Raw genomic sequence first — 26,223 nt, 5'->3', positions numbered from 1 at the left:
GAGGCGACTGTGGTACATTATTACGATCCCGAAAGTCCAGGTCAGGTTGTTGCCAAAAGTTGAGATGAAAGGATTCCCGGGAATATATGCAGTGACACCAGTACCGGTAGTAGTGGTCCGAGATGACGTAACACGACTTTCCCAAAGACTGATGCAAACAAACATCCTGATTTGCCAATATGACATTGCTGAAAGGCAATTGAAGAATACCAGACCGGCATCTGATCACTACAGACCCCTCGCTGCCCACGTATTACGCCTTCCCAGGCTCTTTCTATCGCACAAGAGGTATGAAATCTATGGGTATGAACGGACCGACCTACTCTATATGCACGCCTCCATGAACCGCCTTGACACAAAACCACCCGCTTCAACATTACTGCTCTTCCTTGAGGAAATCGACAACCGCCTTGATGAACTCCTCCGGCTTCTCACTAATCACCCAGTGCCCGGAGTCTACGTCAACGAGCTCGAAGCGCGGGAAAAAGCGGCCGATGATCGGCAGCGTCTCGTCGCTAACGTAGTGACTCCTAGTGCCGCGGATGAAGAGCGCACGCTTGCTGAACATGTGCTGATCGGGGTTTGTGAACGGGAAGTCTGCCATGTTGTCGAGCGACTTGGCCAGAATGCCAACTGGTATGCGCCACTGCATGGGCTGTCCGGGCGCCGGGCGGACCAGGTTCGACAGCAGGAACTGCCTGACGGGCAGGTCGGGGGCGTAGGGCTGCATGATCTCGTCTGCGGCCTTCTGGCTCTTGGGCTGGCCTTCTTCCACTTTCTTCATGCCTTCGGCGTATTTAGGGAAGTCGGAGGAGAGGGCGGCGTCAACGGGGGCGTTGTCGACGGGGATGATGTTGGCGCAGCAGTCTGGGTTGCGCAGCGCCATTGCCATGACCGTCTTTGCGCCCATGGAGTGGCCGATGAGGGTGGAATTCTTCAAGCTGTGTTTCTTGAGGAAGGCCTCGACGTCTTCGGCAAGGGCGACGTAGTTATGTGTCTTGTCATGGGGCGACTCGCCGTGGTTGCGCGTGTCGATCGCGTAGACGGGGCGCGACAGTTCGCGGGCAAAGACACTGCGTCGTCAGCACCGTTCTGGTAGGCAATGGCAGGTGTAAGCGTACTTGCTGACGCTCTGGTTGTTCCTCTTGCTGCCAAACAGACCGTGGATGATCACAATCGGGTCGCCTGTAGCTTTTCCGCCGTTATCGTGAAGCTTGTACGCAAGATCAACGACCCGCAAGCTCGCAGATGCATGGAATGAGCGCGACCCAGACAGGAGCGAAGCCGACCAAGAAGGCACCCTCCCCGCATGTCTCGCAATCTTGCCCGGCGCACCGAGCAGCCTCAAGCTGCAAACTGTCGCGTGCATTGTGTACTGGATACCGCTGTTCCGACATCGCGGAACGGGACTTTTTTCTGGCGCCAACGTCATCGCGCTAAGTAGTGACCCTTGCAGGGGGGCCACTTTACTCAACACCAACATCAACCTTATATGTTCATGTTGGATTGTGGAGTATGTCGAAATCCGGTGGAATGGCTGATTCAGCGATCAGTCTCATGCCTAGAGCGAGAGCTGTGAGATGCGATGCCAGGCCTTTGGTGACCCCGAGGACCTGAAGCGCGACGGCCTGCGTGTGTTCGATGCCACTGAGACTGGTGATTACATTTATATCACAAGGGCGATCAAATCACGATTTACAAACATTCAAGGTAGTCATAGAGAGTCATGTGAAGAGAAGGAGAAAGAGCTGCGTCATTGAGAAGCGACGAGCTGTGCTATCTGCGAATGAATCCATGCCAGGATCAAGAGCTGCGTCATCGAGAAGGGACGAACGATGCGGTGTACAAAAGAGTCCATACCAGGAGAAAGAGCGTCACCGAGAACGCGCTGTGCTATCCTACACCACAATACCACACCAGATCCAGAGAGAGAGAGAGAGAGAGAGAGAGAGAGAGAGAGAGAGAGAGCCGCGTCATCGAGAACAAGCCTGCCATGCCATATCGCCTGGTCAACACCAACACCACCAGCCTGCCCAGCCAGCACGTTCCATCTCGGGCACACCACCTCACCTGACGCGCTGATGCCCTGTGGGTCAACAACGCGTCTTGGGCAAGGAAGGCGGCCACCAGCGAGAGTAGTACGACAGCATATCATCGCCTTATCGGTCGAGATTTGCTTTGGCGCCGTACTACCTACTCTCTGGGGTCGAGACGAACGCGCTGGGCGGGTGCTGCGTCGATGTTATTGGCGTCGCGGGAGCGGGGTCGGCGGCGGTCCACGATGGGAGCGGGGGGAGCATCTTCCGGGCGCACGCGCTTGAGGGCGACGGCAGTGCCGTTTGCGGGGGCGCGCCTCTTGTTGTCGGCGGCAGCGGAGGGAGGAGGAGGGGGGTTCTGGGCGGCGACGTAGTCGCGCAGGGTGCTGCGGTCCGTCCAACGCGCGAGCAACGCTGTCATGAAGCGCTCGTAGTCGCGCTTCATGCGAGGCTTGGTGGTGCCGATGCGAGACTCGAGGAAGGCGTATTCTTCGCGCTGGGCGAGGGCGCGGATCTCCTCCCACGACATGCACCTGTCGATGAGCGCCAACGACAGGTTGTCGTAGGTGCTGTTGGCCATGATGTTGAACAGCCTCCGCACCATCTCCCTGCGGTACTGCTCATAGCTGCATGAGCCTGAGCCCCTCGGAATGGCTTGGGGCTGGATGTCGGTGTCCTGCAGGGACAAGCTGCAGGTCCACAGGAGTCGCGGCAGGTCGGCAGCCCCGGCGGCGTACAGTCCTTCGATCTTGGTCTTTGCCGTGTCGAAGCTCCTCGCACCCCAGCTGGGGTGTTGGATGATGTACTTCACCACCCTCTCCATCCTCGCCTGGTCGTTCCACGGCATCTCCAGCATGTGTGGGACCTTCTTGGCCCACGTCTGCCTCACAATGTACTCGTGGGCTTGCTTCAACAGCCCCACCATGCACTGGCTGTCGAGGTCCAGGGGCGAGACGGCGGGCGGGGTGGAGGGGGCGGCAGTCGCGGCGGCAGATGAGGAGGGTGCGGCAGCGACAGAAGGGGTGGCGGCGACAGAGGCGGCAGACGAAGCGAGGGATGCAGCAGAGGAGGCCAGAGAGGTGGTGGATGAGGCGAAGGAGGCAGCGGAGGTGGTTGAGCCGGTCGAGGCGGCGAAGGAGGAGGCGGACGCGGACGCGGCGAAGTCGGCGGGAGGAGCAGCGATAGCAGCAAAGACACCCTCGCGGGCCGGCACTCTTGCCAGCAGCTCGCGGAAGGCCTCGCTCAGCGCGGAGGCCTCCCGGTATCGAACCACCGGCTCGAGCCTGGCGCGGCCTCGGACGGCGCAGCGCCAGAGGGCCCGAAGCTGCACCACCGACACAAGTCCCTGGGCGAAGCGGAGCTTGAGCAGCCTCATCAAGCCCCCGGAGATCGTGACCTCCCTGACGTGCTTCATCACGTCAGGGTGGAGGGGCGGCACGATCTCCAGGACATCCTTCGACACTTGCCTGCTCTCGTCCCGCAGGTAGACGTCGAAGTTGGGGCCCAGGCGGCCCAGCTTGCCCCAGACTGCTGGGGGGGAGGGGGAGGGGACCAGGGACGGAGTCGAGACCGGGGCCGGGACCGGGGCGGAAGACAACAACGAGAGGAAGGACGGGGCCGGGGATGTGGTCGCGGCTGGTGACGGGGCCGGGGACGGAGACGAGGCCGGGGATGGAGACGAGGCCGTGGTGTCCTCTCTCATCTCTTCGTCTTCGTCGGAGGGGGAGGAGGAGGAGGAGGAGGGGGAGGAGGGGGACGGGTCCTCGCTCATGTCTTCGTCCAAGGAGGTGGGGGAGGGAGATGGGGACGGGACCGGGATGTCCTCGCGCATCTCTTCGTCCCGAGATGTGACCTCTTCAGAGGCATCACCGAGCTGAGCCAAGTACACCTGGTAGGTGACAGGCCTGGGCCAATACTCCGGCTCTCTGCCCCTGAAGAGCCACATCTCGTTCATCGTCCTGGTGGACGTCGCAGGCAGGTCGTCACCGTCGCCAAGGCGCATCTCGGCAACCTTGTTGGCGATCCGGTTCATGTACGTCCGCATCCTGCGTGCGGACGTCGGGCGTGGGGCACTCGGCCCAGAGAAGAGGGGAGGAGGGAGAGCAGTTGCGCCCTCGAAGTCGCCATCGCGCGGCGTCCACCTCCGCAAGCACAACTCCATCAGCTTGGAGGTGTTGGTCAGGCACATTGCATGGCGTACAGAGCACTTACAGATGGCTTGGTGGTCGACATCTCTGCAGACCCGCTCGTGGTGAGGAAGGTGAGGTGGGCGGGAGGGAGGAAGGGAGGAGTGAAGGTCCTGCGTGCAAAGCACAGCGAGGAGAACCGAGTTCAAGAAGAAGACGAGAGAGACAATCGAAGACCCGAAGGTGGAGGCAAAGATATGTTGATTTCGAAGCTGTGAAGCTGTGGTGGAACTGGTTCTAACGAACAGAAAGGTCGAGGCGGGCAGCTCTTATGAAGGGAAGCAGTGAAGCGCTAGTGGAGCAATGACCATGCGCGGTGAAGTCGAGTTGAGCTGGAGCGAAGCCAAATTGGGCAGAAGTGAAAGTGAAAAGAGCCAAAAATCTCGCAGTGACGCTCGCAGCCGTTTGCTTCGTGGCGCGTCTCCAGGCAGAACAATGCGATTCTTACGTCACATACACTGATAACTGCTCCTCTAGACCCATATTTGTCCAATAGCACGCCATTATCGACAGCGGAGTCAGAGCTTGTGGGATACGAAGCGGAAGTGAAGGTGAAAGCGAAGTGCGGACACAGTGCCAAAGTATGGTCCATGCGAGACTAGACTCTATACGTGCATTCCTATTGTGTACGCCTTCTGTCAAATTTGATGGCAAAGTTCAGGTAAATCGTTGTTTGGATGCTGGGTTGTCTTGAAGTTTCAACAAGCGTTTTGACGACAGGGTTCGCGTACCGATTGTCTGTCGAGTATATATTATAATGTGTGACATGTTACAATACGTATATACGTATCAGATATTGCGTTCGATGTATATATTATGCCAATCCAGTCAACGACTATACTGGATGTACTATAATAATTGCTAGAGTGTGCTGACATGTCCGAGTGAAGTGTATTACTAGCGTGGAAGTAGCTTTGTGAGGGGCTAGTCTCTAAGATTTCGCTCTGCAGGATGTCAATACAGATTTCTTGAGCCACTCTGCTCTTCGTCGCATCTGTTTCATATGTTGGATGGCCTGCATGTCATGGCATGCACCAACAGTGGGACGGGTATGGAAAAGTACTTGAGCGAGGAATCAAGGAAGCCCAGAAAGTTTTTGAGACACGCGCGGAAGGTTGGAACGCATTCTGCACATGAGAATTGCTAGATAGGACAGAGAAGAAATACCAGCAGTAGCAGGTTGGATTGAAGTCACTCGAGTTGGGTTTGCGAAGGGATGCAGGCTAGCAAACACCAAACAATCGGAGAATATAGCATGGCAATCAGGAACATGGATGACACATTGGTGATGGAAGGAGAGGGCGCATTTGAAGTTTTACTTTATTTCATTCATTGTCATGGTAGAGGTGAGCAACTGCTGAATATGACCGTGCATCATCTCATAAACGACGTCAACGCTTAGTCTGTACATCGATTAGCAAAGGCAGTCTCAAGCAGCAGCAGAGCACGCACTGTAGTTGAATTCGCCGTTGTTGTTGGAGACGCGCTCGGACAGGTTGACGTCACGGCGGTGGCCGTTGCCTTCCTGGTCGAAGAGAGTGGCACGGAGGACAGGGACGGAGCCATCGCCCTCAATGCTGAACTCGACGTCCTCAGCAGAGCCGGAGAAGTTCTCGCCGTCCCAGATGAAGTGGCCTAATGGGTTTCAGTGAAGCTACGTACGACGAACATGGGAAGACTTACCGCTGTCGTTGCCGATGTGGTTGTTGAGGTTGATCTCGGCGTCGTTCCACTCGCCGTCAGCGCGCTGAAGGCGGGCCTTGAGGATGTGACCGTCCTCGATGCGGATGTCCTCGGCTGAGTAGTGGAAAGACATTGATATAGACGGATTGGTTGGAAGAGTTGGTTGGAAGATGTGGTAAGAAGTGAAGAGGTTTAGAGACTTAGAGCTGAAGAGGAGAGTGTATATATAGAGGAAAGGTTTCGAGCAGGGGAGCTCTGAACTTTATGTGGAGATCCACGTCAACCACCTGGTCAGAGCAACCGCGAGGTAAGAGAGAAGTGGGGCATCAAACATCGAGCCTTCCTGCAAACAGTATCACGAAATCGCTCGTCAGCTCCACCGTGCACCTCGGTGAGCGAGACCCAGAACCCTGGAGTGAAGCCCGTGGCCAGGGGGTGTGTGCATTCAACGGCTATCGTTGGCTGGAGACTTGCTTCAATGCCGCCGAGCCGGCTTGGAGATCGCAGCGTTCACATCAGCTTCTCAAAACGAAGCAGTTGCATATCACGGCCTGCTGGACCCTGAGGTCACACCGTCCTTCCGGCCACCTCGAAGACCGCCAAGTGGGCACAGCCATGCAAGGCGCCACGCTGTGGCCGCGTTGCGCATGCGTGGCTGTGTGTGATTTGTGGCGGAACTTCGGGGCGCATCACAGGTGGGTCGATGCGTACTGGCTGCGGGTCGTTTACAGTTGCGCATTTGGAACCGTTGACAAAGTGGAGACACGATGGGTCGGGTCGGGCCAGGGCTGGTGGGAGTAGGTCAACATTGAGAAGACTGTCGAGCTTTCATCTACGATTCTATCCCGTACTCTTTCCTGGTGATGGGAGACATCTTCTATGGATCTAACATACGTCTCGTAAAAGAAGACAAGGGTGTGCACGTGTGGGGTGCGGTACGAAGTCAATCCTGGCTCCGCGCTAGGCTCCGCGCTACGTGCGCTGGGCGAGGCGAGGCTCGAGCTGACCGCACATCAACGACCCCGCGGCTCTCGATCCTTAGTGTTTGATCAAGTCCATGTCGTGTGTTTGTTTCTGAGGGGTAGTATGATTTGTTAACGGTTCGTCACATCCAAGGCTACGGGGCTTATCGGGCGGTGAGAACACGGTAAAGACTCTACTTCAGCATTTCAAGGGTTTTATTAGGGGAGAGTTGATCAGCTGTTCGTGTATTAAGCCTGCCCGTAACTCCGTAACAAAGATGCAGCCAGGTAACTCCGTCGCTCGCCGTAATGCATAGTATTCAAGCTCTTTTGGTGCGAAGACCCCGTCGATGGATGTTGTAAAGAATCCACCATGCACTGCGCAATGAAACAGTAGGTGTACAGTGCGTCGCTCCACAATGGCAGATTACCGCCCGGAATGTCCGTCCAGAACCGATGTCATGTTGGACAACTCCGACAAGCGCCTCCTGCGGCTAGGTCGCTCCTCATCTCTTTCTTCCAGATCCTTCTCTTCATGTACTCGGAGCGTCAGCCAAGCAGCGATGATGGAGCATAGACCACCAAATCGCAGAACCCAAGCTACACTATCGTCACCTGCGACACCACGGGGCCTTTGAAGGGCCCTGAAGATAACGGAGCTGACAAGCGTGGCAATGACCTGCGGGGCCGCGATGGCGACATTGTGGATACCGAGTACCACTCCGGCGGAATCCGCGTCTCCAGCATCAGCACCCTCGGCGACAGCCTGCTCTTCCTCGGACGTCGGCTTGATGGCACCACGGCGGATGGCATCGCGTTTAGATATCTCAGAAGCGATGATGGAGAAGGGTGCCCAACCAGTAAGACACCACGGAACACCGATGGCGCCAACAAGAATGGTAGCGCCCATGGTCGACTTGATCACGAACGTTAAGCCCATGAGGATGGCGAAGACAATGTGAGAGATGAACCAGGACCGACGGAGAGTAAGAGACTTGATCTGCAACTTGTCGAGGGCGGCGTAAAACTTGTCCATCTTCGACTTGGGGGGTCCTGTGCGCTTAGGCCTCAGCGTGAAGTAACCAGAGCCACCCATGGAGTGGGGAGTTGCAGGGGTAAGGGGAGTGGTGGGTCTCATGGGAGTACCAGGTGTAGGAGGCTGTGGCTCAGGTTCGGGAGCCTGGAAGCTAGGCGGGATGATGAAGGGGAAGATGACAGAGCACAAGAAGGTGGTGCAAGCAAAGACCAAAAGGGCACGGGTGCCAATGCGAGTTGCATCTTCCCAGACCTTGTCGATCTCTGCATCGGACATGTGGGGGTTCGCCTCGAAGAATGGATCCGCGTAGATCTCGCCGACATAGGTGGTGATGTAGAACAGGAAAGGGAACCATCCAATCCAGGCGAAGAACTGCACCTCGCAGACACGCTTGATCTGATCTGGGAGCCTGTTGACAGATACGGAGAGGCTCTTGAAGAAAGCAATGACGCCTTCCTGCTGCTCAGGCGGTGGCGGATCCCGGGTAGGGTCTCGCTCGCCAGCGGTGCAGCTAACACCAACGGTAAGGGCCATGATGAATGAGGCAATGGCACAAAGAACCTTGAACTGAGTGTCGCCGAGCCACGGGAGGTAGAGGGGCAGGTTGATGTAGCCAGCCAGGTAGCCAGCAATGTTTCCAACGCCAGCAGACCGCATAAGCCACGCGTTGGCTGATTCTTGCTGGTGGGTCGGGGCGACATCTACAATGTAGGCGCGAATGGCAGCTTGGATGACGTTGATGGCGAAATCAAGGACGTAGATCAGCAGCACAGCGAAGAACATGGTGATGGTGACGACCCAGTGGTTGTCAGCTTCGGCGCCAAAGAGGCTACCGATGCCGGCCACAATCTCACGAGCCCATCCGAGGAGCATCAGGGAGGCGATGGTTGCAACAGCGCCGCCGATGATGAACGGACGTCTCTTCCCCCAGGTGATTCTGCAGTTGTCGCTCTTCAGGCCGACGTAGGGCTGCACGAGCACACCAGAGAGGGGGCCGGCGATCCAGACGAGAGCCAGCATGGACTTGCTCAGGCCCAGGGACAGTAGATAGGGCTGGGCGGGCGGTTAGCATGGATGCATGGGGTCGGAGGCGCACTCTTACCGAGCCATTGGACGTCTCGACCGACCAGCCAATCTGCAGACCAAGACCGCCGAGGGTCAGCAGGAAGAGGAAGAAGCTGCTCTTTGTCTCCTCGAACTCGGGGAAGTAGTCGTCGTCTTCCTGGGCGAAGGTGGGCTCCTTGAGCAGGCGGTCGGTCTCGCGGGCGTGGTCGGGGACGATGAGCGGCGTGGACTCGCTGACCTGGTCGCGATTGGGCGGGGCGGACAGGTCAGAATCGCGACTGAAGGACACGAACTTGGGGCGCGGGCGGCCGGACTGCGACATGCGCGTGTCGATGGGCGGCGGGCCGGGCACGGATCGCCGCGACGAGATGGAACTCGCCTCGGAGATGGTGTCGTCGTCGCGGCGGCGGGACGAGGACGGCATGGCGGCGGTGGAGGAGGGTGCAGTCGGCGGCGGGCACGGCGACGGCGGTGCAGGGAGACGCGAACGAGAGAGCAACCAAGGCGACGAAGACGTCCAGCCAGGAGATTTCCAAGGTAGGCAGGCGCACGGCAGGCTAAGCGTGGCAGATCCTGCAGGGCCTATGAAGTCACTGGAAATGTGCCAATGGTCGTCGACCCGTTGGGGGCAAGGGTCGCTGGCGCGCTTCGACTGTTCAACACGCTTCAACGGCGCAACACGCTGCAACGGTTCAGCGCCGGCGGCCTAGGTGCGGGCAGACGTGAGGGCAAAGACAAGCACGCAGACAGCGCGGGGGCAGTCTGCGGGCGGCGGCTGCTGCTTAAGAGCGCGCCGGAAGAGCGGTGAGGCTGGTGTAGCCCGACAAGCAAGCAGGGCATGCGCTTCCGTGGAGCCTGGAGCGGCTGGACTGCTGTGTCTGCGGGCTGTCAGGTGGGAGTGACGTCGTTGAGGCCGATGGCGCTAGCGGCGTTTTGGGAGCACAGCTTCGCGGCGGGCGCAGTGCCGCAGCGGCGCAGATGGCAGCCGCGCAGGTCAGGAGAGCTCCGCCAGTTCGCAGAGGCTTGCAGCCGACCATCTCGGACGCCCACCAGACCGCCTGTGCGCATGCCCTGCTCTGGCGCTGAAGCATCCGCGAGTGAAGTGTGCAAACTGCGCGAACTGCGCAAAGCTGCGTGGACTAGGTACCGCAACGTGTGGTCTTGGACCCTGTGCGCGCATCAGATCCCTTGTTCGCACAGGCACCAGCATCGAGACAAGACAACGAAGCTCTCTCCGCGGCCACCTGCGCTCTACAGCCCTTCGCACACCCACCCACGACGCGCTCGCTCCCCGCCCGTTGCCCGCTCCGCCCGCGCTGCACGCGCTCCCCCGCGCCCGCTGCTGATGAGAAAGCGCTGCGGCCCCAGTCACCATTCACCATGGTGTCGACGGTCGCCTGGGCCATGATGGCGCAACTGCTGAGTGCGCCGACCCGCCTGCACGCCGCGCGTGGACTGCTGTGCTGACCCTGCCCCCAGAGCGCGATGCCATCGACGCGGATCCAGATGGTCAGTCCCCCGCCGTGCTCGTCTGCCGTCTACCGTCTGAATCGTCCGAATGCTGATGCGCCGACAGAGGACGCCCCCGAGGCTGGCCAGAAGGAGATCTTCACCTCGTGGGCCCTCTCCATCCTGATCGTGCTGCTCATCATCGCCCTCTTCACGAGCTACATCATGCAGACGCGCAAGATCCAGGCCGTCCACGAGACCGTCCTGTCCATCTTCGCCGGTCCGTCGCCCGTCCCTACGCCCCCGGCCCAGAGCCTCACTAATACCCTCCAGGCATGGTCGTTGGCCTCATCCTCCGCGCCACAGGCGCAGTTGGCTCCGTCCTGGATGCTGTCAGCTTCGACTACCAGATGTTCTTCAACCTCCTGCTGCCGCCCATCATTCTTTCCGCCGGCTACGAGCTGCATCAAGTGCGCCTCCTTGCATCCCGCCTCCCAACATCCCGCTGACACCGTCCAGGGCAACTTCTTTAGGCATATTGGTAGCATTCTTACTTTTGCCTTCGCCGGCACCTTCATATCTGCCGTGTCGCTCGGTCTGATCCTGTTCCTGTGGACACGCATCCCCCTCGATGGCTTCAAGATCAACTTCGTCGAAGCCATGTCCGTTGGCGCCACCCTCTCAGCCACCGACCCCGTCACAATCCTCGCCATCTTCGACACATACAAGGTCGAGCCGAAGCTGTACACCCTCATCTTCGGCGAATCAATCCTCAACGACGCTGTTGCCATTGTCTTGTTCGAGACGGCACAGAAGTACAAGGACGGCGCAGAGACACTGGGCATCATGAGCCTGTTCGAGGCTTTCGGCATCTTCTTCGGCGTCTTCTTTGGCAGCCTGTTCATCGGCGTCATGGTCGGCATCATCGCATCGTTGACGTTGAAGTTCACTTATGTTAGGCGCTATCCCAAGACCGAAACCTGTTTGATCATCCTTGTCGCATACCTTACATACTTCCTCTCCAACGCTATTCACATGTCTGGTAAGTCGTCTCGCTATTCTGCTCTAGTCTTTGCTTACCGTCTGCAGGTATTGTGTCGCTTCTGTTCTGTGGCATCTGTCTCAAGCATTACGCCTACCACAACATGTCCAGGCGCACCCAGCTGTCGACCAAGTTTGTCTTCCAAGTCACCTCACAATTGTCGGAGAACTTCATCTTCATTTATCTTGGATTGTCGCTCTTTACCGACAGAAAGCTCGACTTCAAGCCCCTTTTCATCCTCATCACAGTGGCCGGTATCTGTGCCGCTCGTTGGGCTGCTGTGTTCCCTTTGTCAAAGGCTATCAATGCTGTCTCCAGATATCGCCAGCGGCGCCGCGGTGTGGACACCACTGAAGAGGAGATTCCGTACGCACACCAGGCCATGATATACTGGGCGGGATTACGTGGCGCTGTGGGTGTTGCGCTTGCAGCTGGACTGACAGGCAACAATGGCGACACCTTACGCGCTACTGTGCTCGTTGTAGTCGTGCTGACCGTCATCATTTTTGGCGGCACAACGGCACGCATGCTGGAGATTCTTGGTATTCGCACTGGCGTAGTAGAGGAGATTGACTCCGATGACGAGTTCGATATCGAGGTCGTCAACGGTGGTACCTTCCAGCGCAACAAGGGCGCAGGCATCGGCCACACTCCTCAACCCAGTCAGAATGGATTCGGGCTCAGCAATGTCAATGGCGCATACTCCAGCGGCTCCGTGGGTCGCAGCAGTCCTCCCACAAGACCCAATGGGCAGCCAATGCGACGGAACTCTAGCAAGCAGCGTTTCGGAGATGGTGCTGATCAAGGTCTTCTAAGTCCTGGCGACAGCAACTCCGCTGACGAGGACGATGCAGACCTCGACCTTCCACCCAACGCGCGTAGATCACCGAATCGCCATGCATCACCAGCCGGCGCCTCACTCGATCCACTTTACCCGACCTCGGGCCATAGAATGGCAGAGACTGGGGCAGGAGAAGGATCGAGCAGAGTCGCTGCTGCGACAGACGCAGTGAAACAATTGTTCAGCGAAATAAGCCAGGACCCAGCCAACGCGTTCAAACACATTGATGATGGCTTCTTAAAACCACATCTCCTTCTGGACCCGGGGCAAGGAAAGCCAGGACCTAGCAACGTGTAAGATCTGGGATTTGTAGCATTCGAGCATATCTGGCGTTTGGGGAACATTGATTGCCGCATCGCTTGACGCGATCAGCGATGTGCGTATGAACAACCGCGGTAGCAAATATTTGCAATGCATTTAGGCTATAGCATTATGTCTTTCGATCCTCCATATTCGCCACAACAAACGTTCCTCAGCAGCATGTGGCTTCCCTGAATGTACATCCAAGCTTTGCACGGTTCAGTAAACTGCTAGGCACTGGAGGCTTACGAGGTCACCGGGTAAGGCTTGAGTACTTCAAGGTACTTTACTCTCGTGCTTGTTCGGGAAGGGTCAAGCCGCTAGCGTGCCCTCCATATTACAACAGATTAATCCACTAACAATCCTCAAACTAGCTCACTCTACGCAACCACTCATCATGGCAAATAGTGGCGTCTCACGCTCGACAGCAAGGGCAGACCCTGTGAAAGCCTATGGTTTCTGGAAATCCCCGGTCTTGCGGGGAAACCCTAATCTGGAATATGCATGCTATGGCAACGCGGCTCAGATGAATCCTCATCTATGCTTTCGCTGGAGATGAGCCGCACTCGGCTGTTCACGTTTCCTCGTATTCAAGCCATTCGAGATTATCCCCTGGGTTGCTGAGTATATCTCCAAACGCGACAGCGCCACCGCCTGCAAGCTTGTTGTCTTGATCTGTCGAAGCTTCAGAGCACGCCCGACCCTGGACTATGGCAAGTTATATTTGCCTTGACTATAGTGACTTTTAATGCAGGTCCGAAGTTCCGCCTCTTTTGAAATGAGGTTCCGGAGTGATCTTCAGTCTAATATCAGCTGACCATTAGTCTCTCTATAGCACGAGCACATTCTACCTGCAGCCAAGTTATGGAAGTTTCACATTTCGAATTGCACAGACCATGATCATCACATCTCGCGGGTTACGGGCCTGCTTCCTGATGAGCTGCGTACGACCGTGTCAGTACTCAGCTGTGAGATACACTGCAGTCGTAGACGACATGTGGATATAAAAGGGAGTTGAGCTCTGAACGAATTCAAGCAACCACAACTCAAGTCCTTCGCTCTTCATTCCCTTCGCCAACATGAAGCTCGTATTCACTGCCTTGCTGGCATCCGCCATCACTGGTGCCTTCGCTGCTCCCACACCTAGCGAGCAGGGCCCGATCACTGCCCGCCAGGCTGCAAGCGCCTGCGCGACCGCTGTCACTCTCTCCGGCAATCCCTTTGCAGGACGTTCTATTTATGCGAACAAGTTCTACTCGTCTGAGGTCTCTTCCGCCGCTGCCTCCATCACTGATAGCGCGTTGAAGGCAAAGGCAACAAAGGTTGCCAGCGTTGGAACCTACCTCTGGATGTGAGTATGGTCGCGTGTAGTAAAGTGGTTTGGCTGACCGGTCTTTAGCGATACTCGTGCAAAGATTGCTACAGTTGAAGATGCTATCAAGAACGTTGGCTGCAACCAGATTGCTGCTCTTGTCATCTACAACCTTCCCGGCCGTGACTGTGCTGCTAAGGCTTCCAACGGTGAGCTCGCCGTCGGCCAGCTTGATATTTACAAGAAACAGTACATCGATCGTAAGCTCTTCGTGTCCATAGTCAACTCTTTGTTCTTTTCACTGACACTTGCAGCCATTGTTGCCATCTTCAAGAAGTACCCCAAGGTCGCCATTTCTCTGGTCATTGAGCCTGATTCTCTCCCCAACCTTGTCACCAACGCCAACCTCGCGACATGCCAGGCCTCTGCCTCCGGCTACCGCGAAGGCGTCGCATATGCCCTCCAGCAACTCAACCTCCCCAACGTAGCCATGTACCTCGACGCCGGACATGGCGGCTGGCTCGGATGGAACGACAATCTCCGTAGGTCCAGAACCCCCCCATAATCTTCATAATTGACATATTTTAGAACCTGGCGCCAAGGTCCTCGCCGACGCCTACATTGCAGCGGGTAAGCCCAAATCCCTCCGCGGCATCTCCACCAACGTTGCTGGCTGGAACGCCTGGGACCTGACACCCGGCGAATTCGCTGCCGGCGACGGTCAGTATAACAAGGGATTGAACGAGAAGTCCTACGTCGAGACCTTCGCCACATACCTGACCGCTGCCGGTATGCCGTCGCAGGCCATCGTCGACACTGGCCGCAACGCCGTCCAGGGCCTGCGCCAGGAGTGGGGCCACTGGTGCAACGTTAACGGTGCTGGATTCGGTGTGCGACCTACTACCAACACGGGATCAAGCAAAGTGGACTCGTTTGTATGGGTTAAGCCCGGTGGTGAGAGCGATGGTACCAGCGACTCATCGGCTGTGCGTTACGACTCGTTCTGTGGATTGAGCGATGCGTTCAAGCCCAGTCCCGAGGCGGGACAGTGGAACCAGGCCTACTTCGAGATGTTGCTTAAGAATGCTAAGCCATCCTTTTAGATGTGAAGTCGCAGGTGTGTTTTCGGGTTTTCTTGTACATACCTTCCGCCTTTCGAGAGAAGGGATTGCAAATATGGAGTATCTACGTATATAGGAGGAGACGGAACGATAGGGGAGAGGGCTAAGTAAATGACACTCGTTTGAACTTGATGGGTTTGTTTGATAGGCCGACGCCGTGTCTACTGACATCGCGACTGACTAGTCTTCTCGACCGCGCTCCCCTAAGGTGCTCTGGAGATCATGGAGCGCAGGTGGCAGCGGCGAAATAGCATCCACAGGCCACTTATACGTCCTCTCGTAAGCCGTCTCAAATTCCCACCTTCCACATCCAACAGTCTCCTCGCGCTTCCCCTTCCCGTCCGGAATACACACTTCTGCCGTCACCCCCTCAGGCACGACAACCTCTATCTTGAACTTACTCCCCACTACCTTCCAATTGACCCCCACCTCCCCCCTCGGCCCTTCATGCCTTGCCCTCGCCCACCCAATATCCCCCCCGACCACCGGCTCGACCCGCACCCTCTCCCACCCAGGCTCTAGACACCTCAACCCCGCGACCCGCTCATGCAAGAACGTCGCCACAGCCCCGTACGCATAGTGATTGAAACTCGTCATATCCCCTTGGTTCACGCTCCCATCAGGCAGCATGCTATCCCAGCGCTCCCAAGTCGTGGTGGCCCCCATCCGGATCCCGTACAGCCAGCTGGGACACGCGTCGGCGAGCAGCATGCCATACGCTACTTGCGCGTGACCCGTCGCAACGAGTGCCTCGCATACGTACGGCGTTCCGGCGAACCCGGTGCCGATTTTGAAGCTATTAAGGCGCACGAGATGCGCAAGGCGGTCGCCCGCGGGTGCGCGCTGGGCGGGTGTGAGCAGATCAAAGGTTAGCGCAAGAGCGTATGCGGTTTGCGAGTCCGATACTAAGCGTCCGTTTGGAGTCGTCCATTCGGCTTGAAACTGGGCGCGGGCGGCGGTGTAGTCGGCTTTGTAGGTTGTGGCGTCGGAGGGGTGGGCAAGGAGAGTCGCGATGGTGGTCATGAGGTGCAGGGTGTGGACTAGGAAGGCGTCGGAGGCAAGTTTGCTGTCTGTTTTGCTTTGCCAGGGGCAATCGGGGGGAGCTGCAGGGTCGAGCCAGTCCTGGGGATGTTAGTGGAAGAGAAATGAGAAGGATAGGGGGCTTACTCCGAGTTGGAAAACGTCGGGATGCCATAGGTTGGGGGTTGCGCTGCCTTCGTAGCGTTGGATTTTGCTGATCCAGCCTTGCATGCTTTCGTACTGGGATCGCAGGATTTCGACGTCGCCGGTGGCGCGATACATAGCCCATGGGCCAAGGACCGTAACGTCGTGCCAGATCGCGGTGGGGATGCCCAAGTCCCAGAATTTATCGCCTTCAAGGGGATCGGGGCATACCATTGGTGGCAGGCCATCTCGCCTCTTTTGGCAGATCGCCAAGTCGGTGTGCCAGTTTTTGAGGATACCAGCGCATTGGTAGACGTATGCGGCTGTAGGAGCGAATAGTGCCAGATCACCTGTCCAACCCAGTCGCTCGTCCCTCTGAGGACAGTCAGTGGGAATGGAGAGGAAGTTGCCCCTCATGCTCCAGCAGACATTCTGGTATAGCTTGTTGAGGTTGATGTCAGAGCATTCGAAGTGACCGACACGTTGCATATCCGTATGGCACACCACGGCTTCTATCGAGTCAGCTAGAGAAGACTCTTCCGGCCAATTATCAACCTGAGCGTAACGAAAGCCGTGGAAAGTGAACCTCGGCTCCCAGGACTCAGCTTGCGGGGATCCCTTGAGGATGTACTCATCCGTAGCTTTGCAATCTCGAAGTGGTCTTGTGCCTAGCTCGCCGTGCTCAAGCACTTCAGCGTGCTTGAGCGTAATCTTATGCCCCGCCGTACCGCGAACCTTGTTTATCCTGACGTAACCAACCAGGTTTTGGCCAAAGTCAAGGACGGTCTTTCCGGAGGGCGTTGTGATCTGCTCAATTGGCTTCACAGTCTCGATCCTGCGCACTGGCTCTCCGTAGCCCGCCACGAGCTTCGTTCGTTCTGGCAGAGGGTCCAAGACCTTGACCTTCTGCCAGCCATCACCGCTACCGTTGTCTCCCAGAGACCAGCCGTCAACTTCCTTGGTTGCATCGTACTTCTCGCCATCGTAGAGCTCAGCAATCCGAATTGGGCCCTCCGTAACAGCCCAGGTGACGTCAGAAACAACTTGCTGCACGCTTTCATCGTTCAAGGTCACCTCGAGCTGCGCAAGAAACGCATTCGTGTCACCCCAAATGTTGCGTCTCCCACCCTCGAACCCAATTCGACCATTGTACCAGCCCTCAGCTACCCGCACTCCAATGCAGTTATTGCCTGGACGCAGCAGCTTCGAAACATCGTACGTTTGGTACTGGAGTCGATCTTTGTACTCTGTGAAGCCGGGCGCGAGAAAGTAGTCGCCGACACGAACGCCGTTAATCTCGGCCTCGTAGAGACCTTGCGCAGTGATATACAGACGGGCCGATGCTACCATAGTGTCAAGATCAAAGGACTTGCGGAAGAGTCGCTCTGGATGTGATTTCGTCGGATCCCTGATATCTCCACCGGTGATGCGCTGCGCCGTCCAGTCCGAAGAGTCGAGCAGGCCAGTTTCGAGGATGCTTGGTTCGCTCCAGGATGTGGTTTCTCCCCTCTCGGACACGCCTTGGATCTTGACGGCGATGCGCTGCCTTGATCGCAGGGGCTTATCTGCAGGCCATGGCACCAGATTTGACTTTGACGAGGTCACATTGGTGCTGCAGATAATCTTCGGCTTTCCAGCGGGTGAAATCTCGGTGAGCTCAACGTTGTAGCTTCGCTGTTGGAAGCCTGGCTTGCTACTGTTGTACGTCCATGATATCCGAGGTTGAGTCTCATGAACACCGAGAGCATTCTCTGGCTGATAATGCTCAAACCTTACCTTACCAAGTTGTGTCATTGCTGGGATAACTGAAGCGGTTGTGAAGTCAAGGGAACGCGTAGTTGCTAGGCGGGGTGTTTGGCTGTCAAATGCATCACTTTCCAAGTCCGACTGAGAAATGTACGATACGCTACAGCTGGCATGACTTCGGATGGCGCTTGTGATTGCCTCCTTCGTGCCGCTTGTAGAGCCTCTAGAGCCTCAGGGAGCCGAAAGGTAGTGTAGTTTACGATTTCTCCACTTTTCTTGGGGCATCTCATTCGCTTAGGCGCGCTCCATCCCCGCAGCTTGGGTCATCTTCGACCGAAATTGCCACTACGGGACAGGAGGGGCCACATTGGGTGCATGCCGACACCTATGTCCGCGGCTTACACGGCCGCTGATTGGAGTTCAAGGACGAACGCCTCAAGTCTGTTAAAATCTCCGCAAGCAGCTATGCACCAGCATTCCGCCCCCGAGGGCAAGTCCAAATTTTGTCACGTGGAGCTTACTCCCGAGGTGGAGGGAAGTAGCCCGTTCAGGCTGGCCTCATGACAGTCATGCGCAGGACCCCGAGACCCCGGACTACAGCTCATGAAATCAAGGAGATTGAGAAGTGTATATATGCCATTAGCCCACCACATTATCCGTAACGATTCGACCAATTCAGATACCCATCATCACTATGACATCGATAACGCAACAAAATGCCAAATACGTCGATTGGCGCACATACAAGGCCAACGGAGTAAACCTGGGTAGTTGGTTCTGTCTGGAGACTTTCATGGTCCCGAAATTCTTCGAGGAACACGGTAACACTCACGATGAGTGGACGGCGTGCGAGCAGTTTGGTGCGGCCGGTCCAGCCCTTGATAAGCACTACAAGACTTGGTTCACCAAAGCCGACATTGACACATTTGCATCTCGCGGAGTCAATGTCTTGCGCATACCATTCGTCTATGCAGCATGGATCAAAGTGCCGGGCTCGCCGCACTATCACGGACCTCAAGTTGAGATCATGAAAGAGTTGGCTACGTATGCAATCGAGGAATACGGGATGCACATCGTACTCGACCTACATGCTCTGCCGGGAGGTGTCAACTGGTTGGAGATAGGGGAGGCCCATGGGCATGGCGCCTGGTTCTACAGTGAAGAGAATCTAGAGCTATCGTATCAAGCGGTAGATGCAGTCCTGAACTACATCCAAAATGGATCTGGACACCCAGGATCCTACACCCTCGCTCCTGTCAACGAAGCTGTTGACAGCAAGGACCTACGAACGTTCGGTACCCCATTTGCACTCTCCGAAAAAGCAGCAGACTGGCTATTAAAGTATATTCTCGGCGTGATTGAGCGAACTGAAGCTCTTAACAGGAGCATTCCCATTATGTTCCAAGATTCCTTCAAAGGAGAAGAGTACTGGTCAAGCCGGTTGCCAGAATCAGCAAACATCGTCATCGACGTTCACATCTATTATTTCGCTGGGCGACAGGCCGACTCTGCCACTGTCCTTCCACTCATCGAAGAAGACGGCAAGACGGCAAACAAAACGCAGAAATTTCCTGTGGTCATCGGAGAGTGGTCAATTGAAACAGAGCTCAATAACCAGCTGAGAAAGCGCAAAGAGCTGTTCGAAGCTGGCCGGGCCTCGTTCAATAAGCATACGCAGGGCAACATCTACTGGTCGGGGAGGGTCGACAGCGATGCAAAGGTTGCTGGTGAAGGCGGCAAGCGCGATTACTGGAGTTATCTAGACATGATCAAAGACGGCGTCGTGACGCCATGGGAGGGTTAGGTCTTGATGATCATCAAGTCTCAAAAGTCGGCGATTGTCTGCGCCTTAAATTTAAGAAATGCAATTGTCATCTTGCGATGTTGATCATGTACAAAGTCTAGTATCTCACATCTGAATCGTTGGTTGCATCATTATATCGCGATACTTCGGGAAGCTCTGATTGAGAGATTGCTCTTTGTTTCAGCTTTTGTTTAATCACCTGAACACTGCCGCCGTTCACCTCCGTTGGTGGGATGAAGAACAAGCAACCAGCATTGAACTGGTTCTAAAGTGTGTACTCTAATCACAAACATTGTTCATAGATCGCGACATGGTCTGGAAGGCTAAGTCTATGGATGGGTGCCAAGTATAACGTGGAGCCGACCGGGATCGCCCCATCCGATGCACACGATCTAGCTGATACACAAGCCTCGTTCATTGTCGCACGATAGGTCGTTGCAGATGTTGCTCGGCGCAGCTCGGAGAGCAATCACCCGTCCATCGATTCGTGTCACGAAGCCTTGATTGCTGACAACACCTCACTATCGAAGGCATCTCCGATTCCCCCACATCCCGCAAAATCGCCAAGTCGGCTGCCCAAAGCACGCCCAGATCCATGGATCTGGATGAGCTCAGCCCCTTGCCCCAGATTCTAGTACCCCAGATGTGGAGTCACTACCGGGGTATATGTACGACCTCAGCTTCCCCAGACCAGACCGTCCAGCAGTACAGGCCATTTCATCTCATTCAAAATGCCGTCTTTCACAGCAAACCCCAATCCTCACAGCATCGTTGATGTGTCAGAGCTGAAGGAAGCGCCGTTGCACAACGAAATCGTCGAAGAGCATGATGATCTCAAGGGGTTTCCAGACCAGGAAGTCGAGCAGACGGTCTGGCAGGAGATCAAGAGCAGTCCGCGTATCATCGCCTACACCGTGCTGGCGAACGCTGGGAGCCTTGCGTTCGGGTTTGATATCTTGGTGACTGGTGCAGTGACGGCGCTGCCAGCGTTTTCGTGAGTTCTCTCCTAATCTGGATAGACTGTGGTGTGGCGGTACTAACAGGTGATAGCATGACCTATGGCGAGCAGTACAATGGCCAATTAATCTTGCCTGCACTCTGGCAGGGCCTGTGGACTGCTTTCATCCAGCTTGGTATCATGATCGGTGCTGCTGGAAGTGCCCCTTTCCAGGACCGCTTCGGTCGCCGTATGGCTTTCGTTCTGGGTGGTTTTGTGTCCGCGATTGGTACGTCTGCAAGCTGTGTCTTGTCAAGGAAATTGCCAATTAACATTGGTTGATGCATAGGTACAGCATTCGCATACGCCTCACCAGAGTCCGGCGTAGATTTGACAGGCCGCCGTACTCTGTTCCTATTCTCGAAGATCATCACGGGCGCTGGTATCGGCGTGCTTATGACGACTTGCCAGACGTACGTCTCGGAGATATCACCCGTTAAGCTCAGGGGTGTTCTACTTGCGGTGTTTCCTTTTGCAGTCTCCATCGGCCAGCTCGTGGCGGTAACACTGGTCTTCTCGCGCATTATGGTCTTCGATGTGTCGTCTTTCAGAGTAAGCCCAACACCGTCGACCACTCATCGACATACAACTGACAACACACAAGATTCCGTTCGCTGTGCAATGGGGCTTCAGCGGCCTTGCTATCATATCCGGTCTCGTCGTTCCCGAGTCTCCCTCCATGCTCATGGCCCGCAACGAGCCCGCCGCAGCAAGAAAGTCGTACCTGCGTCTTCACGGCTCCAAAATCGATGCCGATCTCGCACTGAGCAAGATACAAGCCATCCTCGATCATGAGCAGGAACAACATGCCAACAGCGGCAACGCCTCATTCACTGAATGCTTCCAAGGTAGTAACCGCAGACGCTCGTTCATCATCATGCTAGTTGCACTCTTGCAGTATCTCCTCGGCGTCTCGCTGCTTGCAAATGCCAACTACTTCCTGATTATGGCTGGTATGAGTCCGACACAGTCGCTACAGATCTCGCAGATTGGTATTGGCGTCCAGATCGTTTGTATTTGTATCGCAGGTGTGACAATGACGTGTTTTGGCAGGAGGGTCATTGTGCTATACTCTTGCGCCGCGACAGGTATCGTGTTCATTGGCCAGGGTGTAGCAGGTTTTTTCCAGCACAACACGAACGCCCTAAAGTAAGCATCTCTCGTGACTTATACTATTGTCCAGGTCTAACGTCTCTCAGATTCATCGGTGTATCGATCCTCCTCGTCGGCGCCATTGCTACCCTCGGCGTCGGTACCACCTGGCCAGTCCTCATCGGTGAGATGTCATCTGTCCGCCTCAGGGCAAAGTCGTCTGCCATTGGCTTCATGACGAACGCGCTAGCTGGTGTTGCGTTCAGTATCTCAGTGCCCTACATGTTCAATGCCGATGCAGGCAACCTGGGCGGCAAAATCGGCTTGGTCTTTGCTTTCTTTTGCTTCTTGGGGCTGGGCTTGTCCTGGCTGTACTTGCCCGAGACGAAGGCTAAGTCGTACGAGGACCTGGATTATCTGTTCGAGAGAAACGTGTCGGCGAGGCAGTTCAAGAAGGCGGTGCGTGGTGATTATAATTAAGTCCACGTGGAGGTAGTTTGAAATGGATCGACGATGGGCCAGTTTATCTCAATAAGTAATTTTGAACGCATACATGTACCACAGTCCTTACCTGATAGCTACTGGCCTTGATCAAACCTGAATCCGGAACCCAGTATGGTCAGCACAGTGACATATCGAGTGACGTTTGTCGGTTGATTTTCGCTTCCTTCCACCCCAGGCCTCAGGCATCAGACCCGGTTATGTCGGTCGATAGATGAGGGGCAGTTTCTTCCGCTCGCCCCGCCTCTTTACTCATGTGTCAGCTTACATGATGAGCACTTCTTCATGTTTCAGGGTAAGTATGTGGTGTCTTCCATGCGGTCTATACGGCTTTGCCCGAGATATATTCCGTACACGTCTTCAGTCTCTCATCGGACAGCATCGATAGTTTAGTGGTAGAATTGAAGCTTCCCATCTCACGGCAGGACTTGCTTCAGGCACGGTAGCTAACACCTTCCATAATCTGGATATGAGGTTCTAATATCAATATAGGGTTCGATTCCCGTTCGATGCACGATAACTTTTGCTCCTGCTATGGTCAGGTTGGAGAGAAAACTGTCGCTCATGGAGAGATGTTGCTGATGGGTGTGTTGAGCGGCTGCTGCTGGTCGAGTGTGCCTATGTTCTACTTTTCGCTTCTGGACTGTGCAAGACAACGCAACAATCGTTTTTCGCGGGTCATAAAAATTGGGCGACGCGGTGACTTTTTGGCTGTGTGTGGTGTTGGTGATGGTCGGACAGCAGGTGCGACTGGTTGTGAGAGCTGTCTTAACTAGCGGGGTCGTGCGTCAATGCGGTCATCGCGGCTCGATATCAACACCTAGACTGTGTGCACTTCACGACACAGGACGGTTTCCCTTTTAGATTGCCTCAATCTTTGCGATGTCTGCTAAGATCGAAAAGACGATTCAGCGCCAGAAGGAGAGGTCAGAAAGCAACGGGACGACGTCCAATCCCCACTGACGCCCGTACAGAATCGCCGAGGGCCAATACTATGAAGCCCACCAGCAGCTCCGCGTAATCGCATCCCGCTACACGAAGGCCTCTGACTGGCCTTCAGCAACCGACATCCTCTTTCGCGGCGCGCAATCCCTCCTGCAAGCCGGCCAGGGCGGCTCGGGCGGCGACCTTTGCATTTTCCTCATCGATGTCTTCAACAAGAGCGAGACCAAGCCTGATGCGAGCAGTAGAGGCAAGCTAGTGACACTGCTGCGCGCATTCCCGCCAAACGAACCTACGAAGAAGAAGTTTGTCGGCGAGATGGTGGCCTGGAGCGCAAAGTTTGGCGAGTATCCCGCTGGCGACCCCGAGATCCACCACGTCGTGGGCAGCGCATTCGCAGAGGGTATGTAGGCAATTTTGCTTTAGGCTGAGATGAAGACTGACATGAACCCAAAGAGCTCGAGCCTTACGACGCGGAACGCCATCTCGTGCTCGGCACAAAAGACTCGCCTGAAGCCCTCGCGAACCTCGAGTACGCGTGGTACTGCGCCGACGACTCGCACACCGCACCCCTATACGCTGCGCGCGGCGTCCTGCCGTATCTCCTTGCCGGCAATCTGCGCTCGGCCAACAAGTTCTTCCTGCTATTCACCTCGCGGCTCTCTAGCAAAGCCGGCTTGCAGACCCAGCAGGTGTCCACGTCGGCCTCGGACCTGCGTGTATACCCGTCGTTACCGCTGCTCAACTTCCTGGGGCTGTTGTTGCTGAGTGTGGAGCGCGGCGACCCCAGCCTGTTCCGCCAGCTGAAGAGCCACTATGCAGCGCACTTGAAGGACACCAACTGGGACGAGGCGTTAGATCAGCTCGGCGAGATGTACTTTGGGATAAGGATACCGAAGCAGGGAAACCCTATGTTTGACATGTTGGGAAGCATGTTTGGAGGCGGCATGGGCGGCGGAGCGAAGAAGCCAGCGAGTGGGAATAAGAGCCTGCCACCGACCGGGGGGCTGGACTGAGCACTCATCTCATGGCTTGTGGGAGACATGACATAGCATGACATGGCATAAGCTCGTATAAACATCACAAATAAGGCTACCATATGTGAAACTGAATGGGTGAGCGCAAACGTGAGATTCTTTTATCTACACTAACGATACCCTTGAAATCTTCATTCTATGATTCCAAACACCCGTCAGAGCGTGCTCATCTAGGCAGCGACAGTCTTCTCCCTGAAGCGGATGTTGTACTTGTCCTCAAGGACCTTCATCAGCGGCCTGCAGACAGCCGGGTCCATGGGAGCAAGAATACCCTTCTCCTTGATTGTGCCGTCGAGAACCTGCTGGACAGCGACCGCGCAGGGTACACCAACCAGCTTGGCCATGGAGGAGTAGCCCTTAGGCTCGCCGTAGTCGGCAAGTGTGGATGTGCGGATGACCCTGCTGCCGTCCTTGTTCTCAATCTCGAACTTGTGCTGCAGCATGACGAAGTCGCGCTCGTCGGCCTCGTACTGCATCTTCTTTTCGAGTGTGGCGCAGAGGGTATCGAGCGGGTTGCCACGGGGAATGATCTTCTCGTCGGAGAAGAGCCCAATCCACTCAAGGCCGGCGATGATGCGCTCCTTCTCCTCGGTCGAGGGGAACTTGTGACGCGAGCTGATTGCCCAGACAATGTCCTCTTTCTTGTCGCTGGACGAACCGACGATCTTGGCAGTGGCGTCCTTCCATGTGCGCTGCTCGCCCTGCTTGAGGAAGTCCTTCTCGTCCTCGACCAGGAAGCCGATGTCGACGAGGGTCTTGATGTACTCGGGGAAGCCCTGGTAGCGGAGGGTACCACGGACAATGGTCTGGGCCTCGGGAATATTGTAGCGCTCTTTGTAGGGCGTGGAGTCGCGGTTGGGGTAGGCGACGAAGGCGTAGCCGGGATATATGAAGTAGGGCTTGGCCTCGGCCATGAGCTCGGGTCCCTCGACCTCCTTGACCTTGCCGTCCTCCCAGTACTTGGCAGCGTTCCTCAGCGCCAGCAGAACGCCGCGGGAGCTCCACGAGAACTTGTATCCGAGCGGGTTGTCCGAGGACTCTGGGGCGGGAAGACCACCGCAATATGACTTGAAGGAGAGGATCTTGCCGCCCTCTTTGTGGACATCGTCGATGGTGATGACGGCAGACAGGTGGTCGATACCAGGGTCAAGACCGATCTCGTTCATGACGGTGATGCCAGCCTCCTTGGCCTCAGCATCGAGCTCCATCATCGCGGGCGAGACGTATGAGGTTGTGACGACATTCTTCTTCTTGCGGATGGCCGACTTGATGACAGTTGCGTGGAAGGTATAAGGAATTAACGAGATGACAACGTCGACCTTGGCTACCTCAGCGTCGAGGGCCTCAGCATCATTGACATCGAGCTGGTAGAGTTAGCCTGGGCACTATAGCTGAGGGTGTGAAGAGCTCGCATACGCTGATCGCCTGGGCGTTAGGAATGCCCTTGGCCAAAGCCTGTGCCTTCTCGAGAGTCCTGCAGGCGACGACGACCTTGACGCCAGACTTGCCGAGGATCTCAGCAGTTGGGCGGGTGACGAAACCAGCACCAAGCAGCAGAACTGACCTTGTAGCGGTCAGCGTTGAGTTCACAAGTCGTTACTCGAATGCACTCACTTTCCGGTCGAGTTGACGCCGCCGAGAACGGTCTCGAACTTGTCTGTGTCGGTCAGTATGTCTCAATTAGCGGGCACAAAGTACTCACTGATGATTGCCTCCATTTTGTTCTGATCTAGGAAAAACTCTCAAGATCAAAATTGGGGTTGTAGATATATTGCGTGAGAGAGCTACCGATAAATTCAATTTGAGTCCGACGAATACCCCGCCTGAACTCCGCGGTCGTCATCGCCGCCACAAAGCGCCCGAAGTTCGGAACAACCCTGGAGCAAAGCGGGACTCTCAGCCCTATG

General features: G+C 56.0%; 12 protein-coding genes across 12 annotated transcripts; 7 read left to right on the top strand and 5 right to left on the bottom strand.

The window, feature by feature from the left end:
* Positions 1 to 376: 376 nt before the first annotated feature.
* C7974DRAFT_415024 (mitochondrial hydrolase) lies at positions 377 to 1,369 on the bottom strand (the record flags this gene model as incomplete). The annotated part of the gene is made up of 2 exons (XM_046143852.1): positions 377 to 1,073; positions 1,122 to 1,369. 2 exons carry the CDS (start codon positions 1,367 to 1,369, stop codon positions 377 to 379), a joined length of 945 nt encoding a protein of 314 aa, XP_045995755.1.
* Positions 1,370 to 1,480: 111 nt separating this feature from the next.
* On the top strand, positions 1,481 to 2,323 carry C7974DRAFT_398153 (uncharacterized protein; the record flags this gene model as incomplete). Its single annotated transcript, XM_046142282.1, has 2 exons — positions 1,481 to 1,890; positions 1,929 to 2,323. The coding sequence occupies exons 1-2, from the start codon at positions 1,642 to 1,644 to the stop codon at positions 2,319 to 2,321; spliced, it is 642 nt and encodes a 213-aa protein (XP_045995754.1). The 5' UTR covers positions 1,481 to 1,641.
* Positions 2,324 to 2,328: 5 nt separating this feature from the next.
* On the top strand, positions 2,329 to 3,757 carry C7974DRAFT_398150 (uncharacterized protein). The gene has a single exon (XM_046142281.1). It carries the CDS (start codon positions 2,687 to 2,689, stop codon positions 3,521 to 3,523), a length of 837 nt encoding a protein of 278 aa, XP_045995753.1. The 5' UTR covers positions 2,329 to 2,686; the 3' UTR covers positions 3,524 to 3,757.
* Positions 3,758 to 5,651: 1,894 nt separating this feature from the next.
* C7974DRAFT_314451 (Cyanovirin-N) lies at positions 5,652 to 6,038 on the bottom strand (the record flags this gene model as incomplete). Its single annotated transcript, XM_046138460.1, has 2 exons — positions 5,652 to 5,857; positions 5,906 to 6,038. The coding sequence occupies 2 exons, from the start codon at positions 6,036 to 6,038 to the stop codon at positions 5,652 to 5,654; spliced, it is 339 nt and encodes a 112-aa protein (XP_045995752.1).
* Positions 6,039 to 7,000: 962 nt separating this feature from the next.
* On the bottom strand, positions 7,001 to 9,483 carry C7974DRAFT_220959 (uncharacterized protein). Its single transcript, XM_046137165.1, has 2 exons — positions 9,006 to 9,483; positions 7,001 to 8,956 (listed from the first exon to the last, which is right to left on the bottom strand). The coding sequence occupies exons 1-2, from the start codon at positions 9,390 to 9,392 to the stop codon at positions 7,295 to 7,297; spliced, it is 2,049 nt and encodes a 682-aa protein (XP_045995751.1). The 5' UTR covers positions 9,393 to 9,483; the 3' UTR covers positions 7,001 to 7,294.
* Positions 9,484 to 10,256: 773 nt separating this feature from the next.
* On the top strand, positions 10,257 to 12,797 carry C7974DRAFT_220943 (Sodium/hydrogen exchanger family-domain-containing protein). The gene is made up of 4 exons (XM_046137164.1): positions 10,257 to 10,697; positions 10,751 to 10,887; positions 10,937 to 11,459; positions 11,507 to 12,797. The coding sequence occupies exons 1-4, from the start codon at positions 10,454 to 10,456 to the stop codon at positions 12,595 to 12,597; spliced, it is 1,995 nt and encodes a 664-aa protein (XP_045995750.1). The 5' UTR covers positions 10,257 to 10,453; the 3' UTR covers positions 12,598 to 12,797.
* Positions 12,798 to 13,419: 622 nt separating this feature from the next.
* On the top strand, positions 13,420 to 15,161 carry C7974DRAFT_220915 (cellobiohydrolase-like protein II precursor). The gene is made up of 4 exons (XM_046137163.1): positions 13,420 to 13,951; positions 14,000 to 14,172; positions 14,227 to 14,454; positions 14,501 to 15,161. The coding sequence occupies exons 1-4, from the start codon at positions 13,680 to 13,682 to the stop codon at positions 15,013 to 15,015; spliced, it is 1,188 nt and encodes a 395-aa protein (XP_045995749.1). The 5' UTR covers positions 13,420 to 13,679; the 3' UTR covers positions 15,016 to 15,161.
* Positions 15,162 to 15,213: 52 nt separating this feature from the next.
* C7974DRAFT_426042 (bacterial alpha-L-rhamnosidase-domain-containing protein) lies at positions 15,214 to 17,991 on the bottom strand (the record flags this gene model as incomplete). The annotated part of the gene is made up of 2 exons (XM_046144506.1): positions 15,214 to 16,155; positions 16,201 to 17,991. The coding sequence occupies 2 exons, from the start codon at positions 17,989 to 17,991 to the stop codon at positions 15,214 to 15,216; spliced, it is 2,733 nt and encodes a 910-aa protein (XP_045995748.1).
* A 307-nt stretch (positions 17,992 to 18,298) lies between these two features.
* C7974DRAFT_426041 (putative cellulase) lies at positions 18,299 to 19,747 on the top strand (the record flags this gene model as incomplete). Its single annotated transcript, XM_046144505.1, has 1 exon — positions 18,299 to 19,747. Exon 1 carries the CDS (start codon positions 18,638 to 18,640, stop codon positions 19,745 to 19,747), a length of 1,110 nt encoding a protein of 369 aa, XP_045995747.1. The 5' UTR covers positions 18,299 to 18,637.
* Positions 19,748 to 20,049: 302 nt separating this feature from the next.
* C7974DRAFT_457470 (maltose permease MAL61) lies at positions 20,050 to 22,316 on the top strand (the record flags this gene model as incomplete). Its single annotated transcript, XM_046146057.1, has 5 exons — positions 20,050 to 20,741; positions 20,798 to 20,973; positions 21,034 to 21,296; positions 21,349 to 21,893; positions 21,944 to 22,316. The coding sequence occupies exons 1-5, from the start codon at positions 20,479 to 20,481 to the stop codon at positions 22,314 to 22,316; spliced, it is 1,620 nt and encodes a 539-aa protein (XP_045995746.1). The 5' UTR covers positions 20,050 to 20,478.
* A 987-nt stretch (positions 22,317 to 23,303) lies between these two features.
* C7974DRAFT_315155 (uncharacterized protein) lies at positions 23,304 to 24,295 on the top strand (the record flags this gene model as incomplete). Its single annotated transcript, XM_046138498.1, has 2 exons — positions 23,304 to 23,682; positions 23,736 to 24,295. Coding segments are annotated over 2 exons (939 nt in total), but the record flags the coding sequence as incomplete, so codon positions are not given.
* Positions 24,296 to 24,391: 96 nt separating this feature from the next.
* On the bottom strand, positions 24,392 to 26,155 carry C7974DRAFT_398137 (Saccharopine dehydrogenase). The gene is made up of 4 exons (XM_046142280.1): positions 26,019 to 26,155; positions 25,931 to 25,973; positions 25,733 to 25,880; positions 24,392 to 25,680 (listed from the first exon to the last, which is right to left on the bottom strand). Exons 1-4 carry the CDS (start codon positions 26,032 to 26,034, stop codon positions 24,487 to 24,489), a joined length of 1,401 nt encoding a protein of 466 aa, XP_045995744.1. The 5' UTR covers positions 26,035 to 26,155; the 3' UTR covers positions 24,392 to 24,486.
* Between the last annotated feature and the right edge of the window lie 68 nt (positions 26,156 to 26,223).

Source organism: Boeremia exigua (genome assembly GCF_020726555.1).
Source record: "Boeremia exigua strain MPI-SDFR-AT-0100 chromosome Unknown C7974scaffold_8, whole genome shotgun sequence".
Classification (NCBI taxonomy): domain Eukaryota; kingdom Fungi; phylum Ascomycota; class Dothideomycetes; order Pleosporales; family Didymellaceae; genus Boeremia; species Boeremia exigua.
Note: the sequence above shows the minus strand (reverse complement) of the source record. Positions and strands in the feature narration are given on the sequence as shown.

What these genes read in the sequence shown, in the direction of transcription:
- C7974DRAFT_220943 (XM_046137164.1), top strand. Translation starts at nt 10,454, where the DNA reads ATGCCATCGACGCGGATCCAGATGGTCAGTCCCCCGCCGTGCTCGTCT. An exon ending in CGTCCTGTCCATCTTCGCCG is followed by an intron (nt 10,698 to 10,750) that starts GTCCGTCGCCCG and finishes AATACCCTCCAG; the next exon opens with GCATGGTCGTTGGCCTCATC. An exon ending in CAACGCTATTCACATGTCTG is followed by an intron (nt 11,460 to 11,506) that starts GTAAGTCGTCTC and finishes TACCGTCTGCAG; the next exon opens with GTATTGTGTCGCTTCTGTTC.
- C7974DRAFT_398150 (XM_046142281.1), top strand. Translation starts at nt 2,687, where the DNA reads ATGGCTTGGGGCTGGATGTCGGTGTCCTGCAGGGACAAGCTGCAGGTC.
- C7974DRAFT_220959 (XM_046137165.1), bottom strand. Translation starts at nt 9,392, where the DNA reads ATGCCGTCCTCGTCCCGCCGCCGCGACGACGACACCATCTCCGAGGCG. An exon ending in TCGAGACGTCCAATGGCTCG is followed by an intron (nt 8,957 to 9,005) that starts GTAAGAGTGCGC and finishes CCGCCCGCCCAG; the next exon opens with CCCTATCTACTGTCCCTGGG.
- C7974DRAFT_398137 (XM_046142280.1), bottom strand. An exon ending in GGCGTCAACTCGACCGGAAA is followed by an intron (nt 25,881 to 25,930) that starts GTGAGTGCATTC and finishes GACCGCTACAAG; the next exon opens with GTCAGTTCTGCTGCTTGGTG. An exon ending in CTAACGCCCAGGCGATCAGC is followed by an intron (nt 25,681 to 25,732) that starts GTATGCGAGCTC and finishes TAACTCTACCAG; the next exon opens with CTCGATGTCAATGATGCTGA.
- C7974DRAFT_220915 (XM_046137163.1), top strand. Translation starts at nt 13,680, where the DNA reads ATGAAGCTCGTATTCACTGCCTTGCTGGCATCCGCCATCACTGGTGCC. An exon ending in GTTGGAACCTACCTCTGGAT is followed by an intron (nt 13,952 to 13,999) that starts GTGAGTATGGTC and finishes ACCGGTCTTTAG; the next exon opens with CGATACTCGTGCAAAGATTG. An exon ending in CGGATGGAACGACAATCTCC is followed by an intron (nt 14,455 to 14,500) that starts GTAGGTCCAGAA and finishes GACATATTTTAG; the next exon opens with AACCTGGCGCCAAGGTCCTC.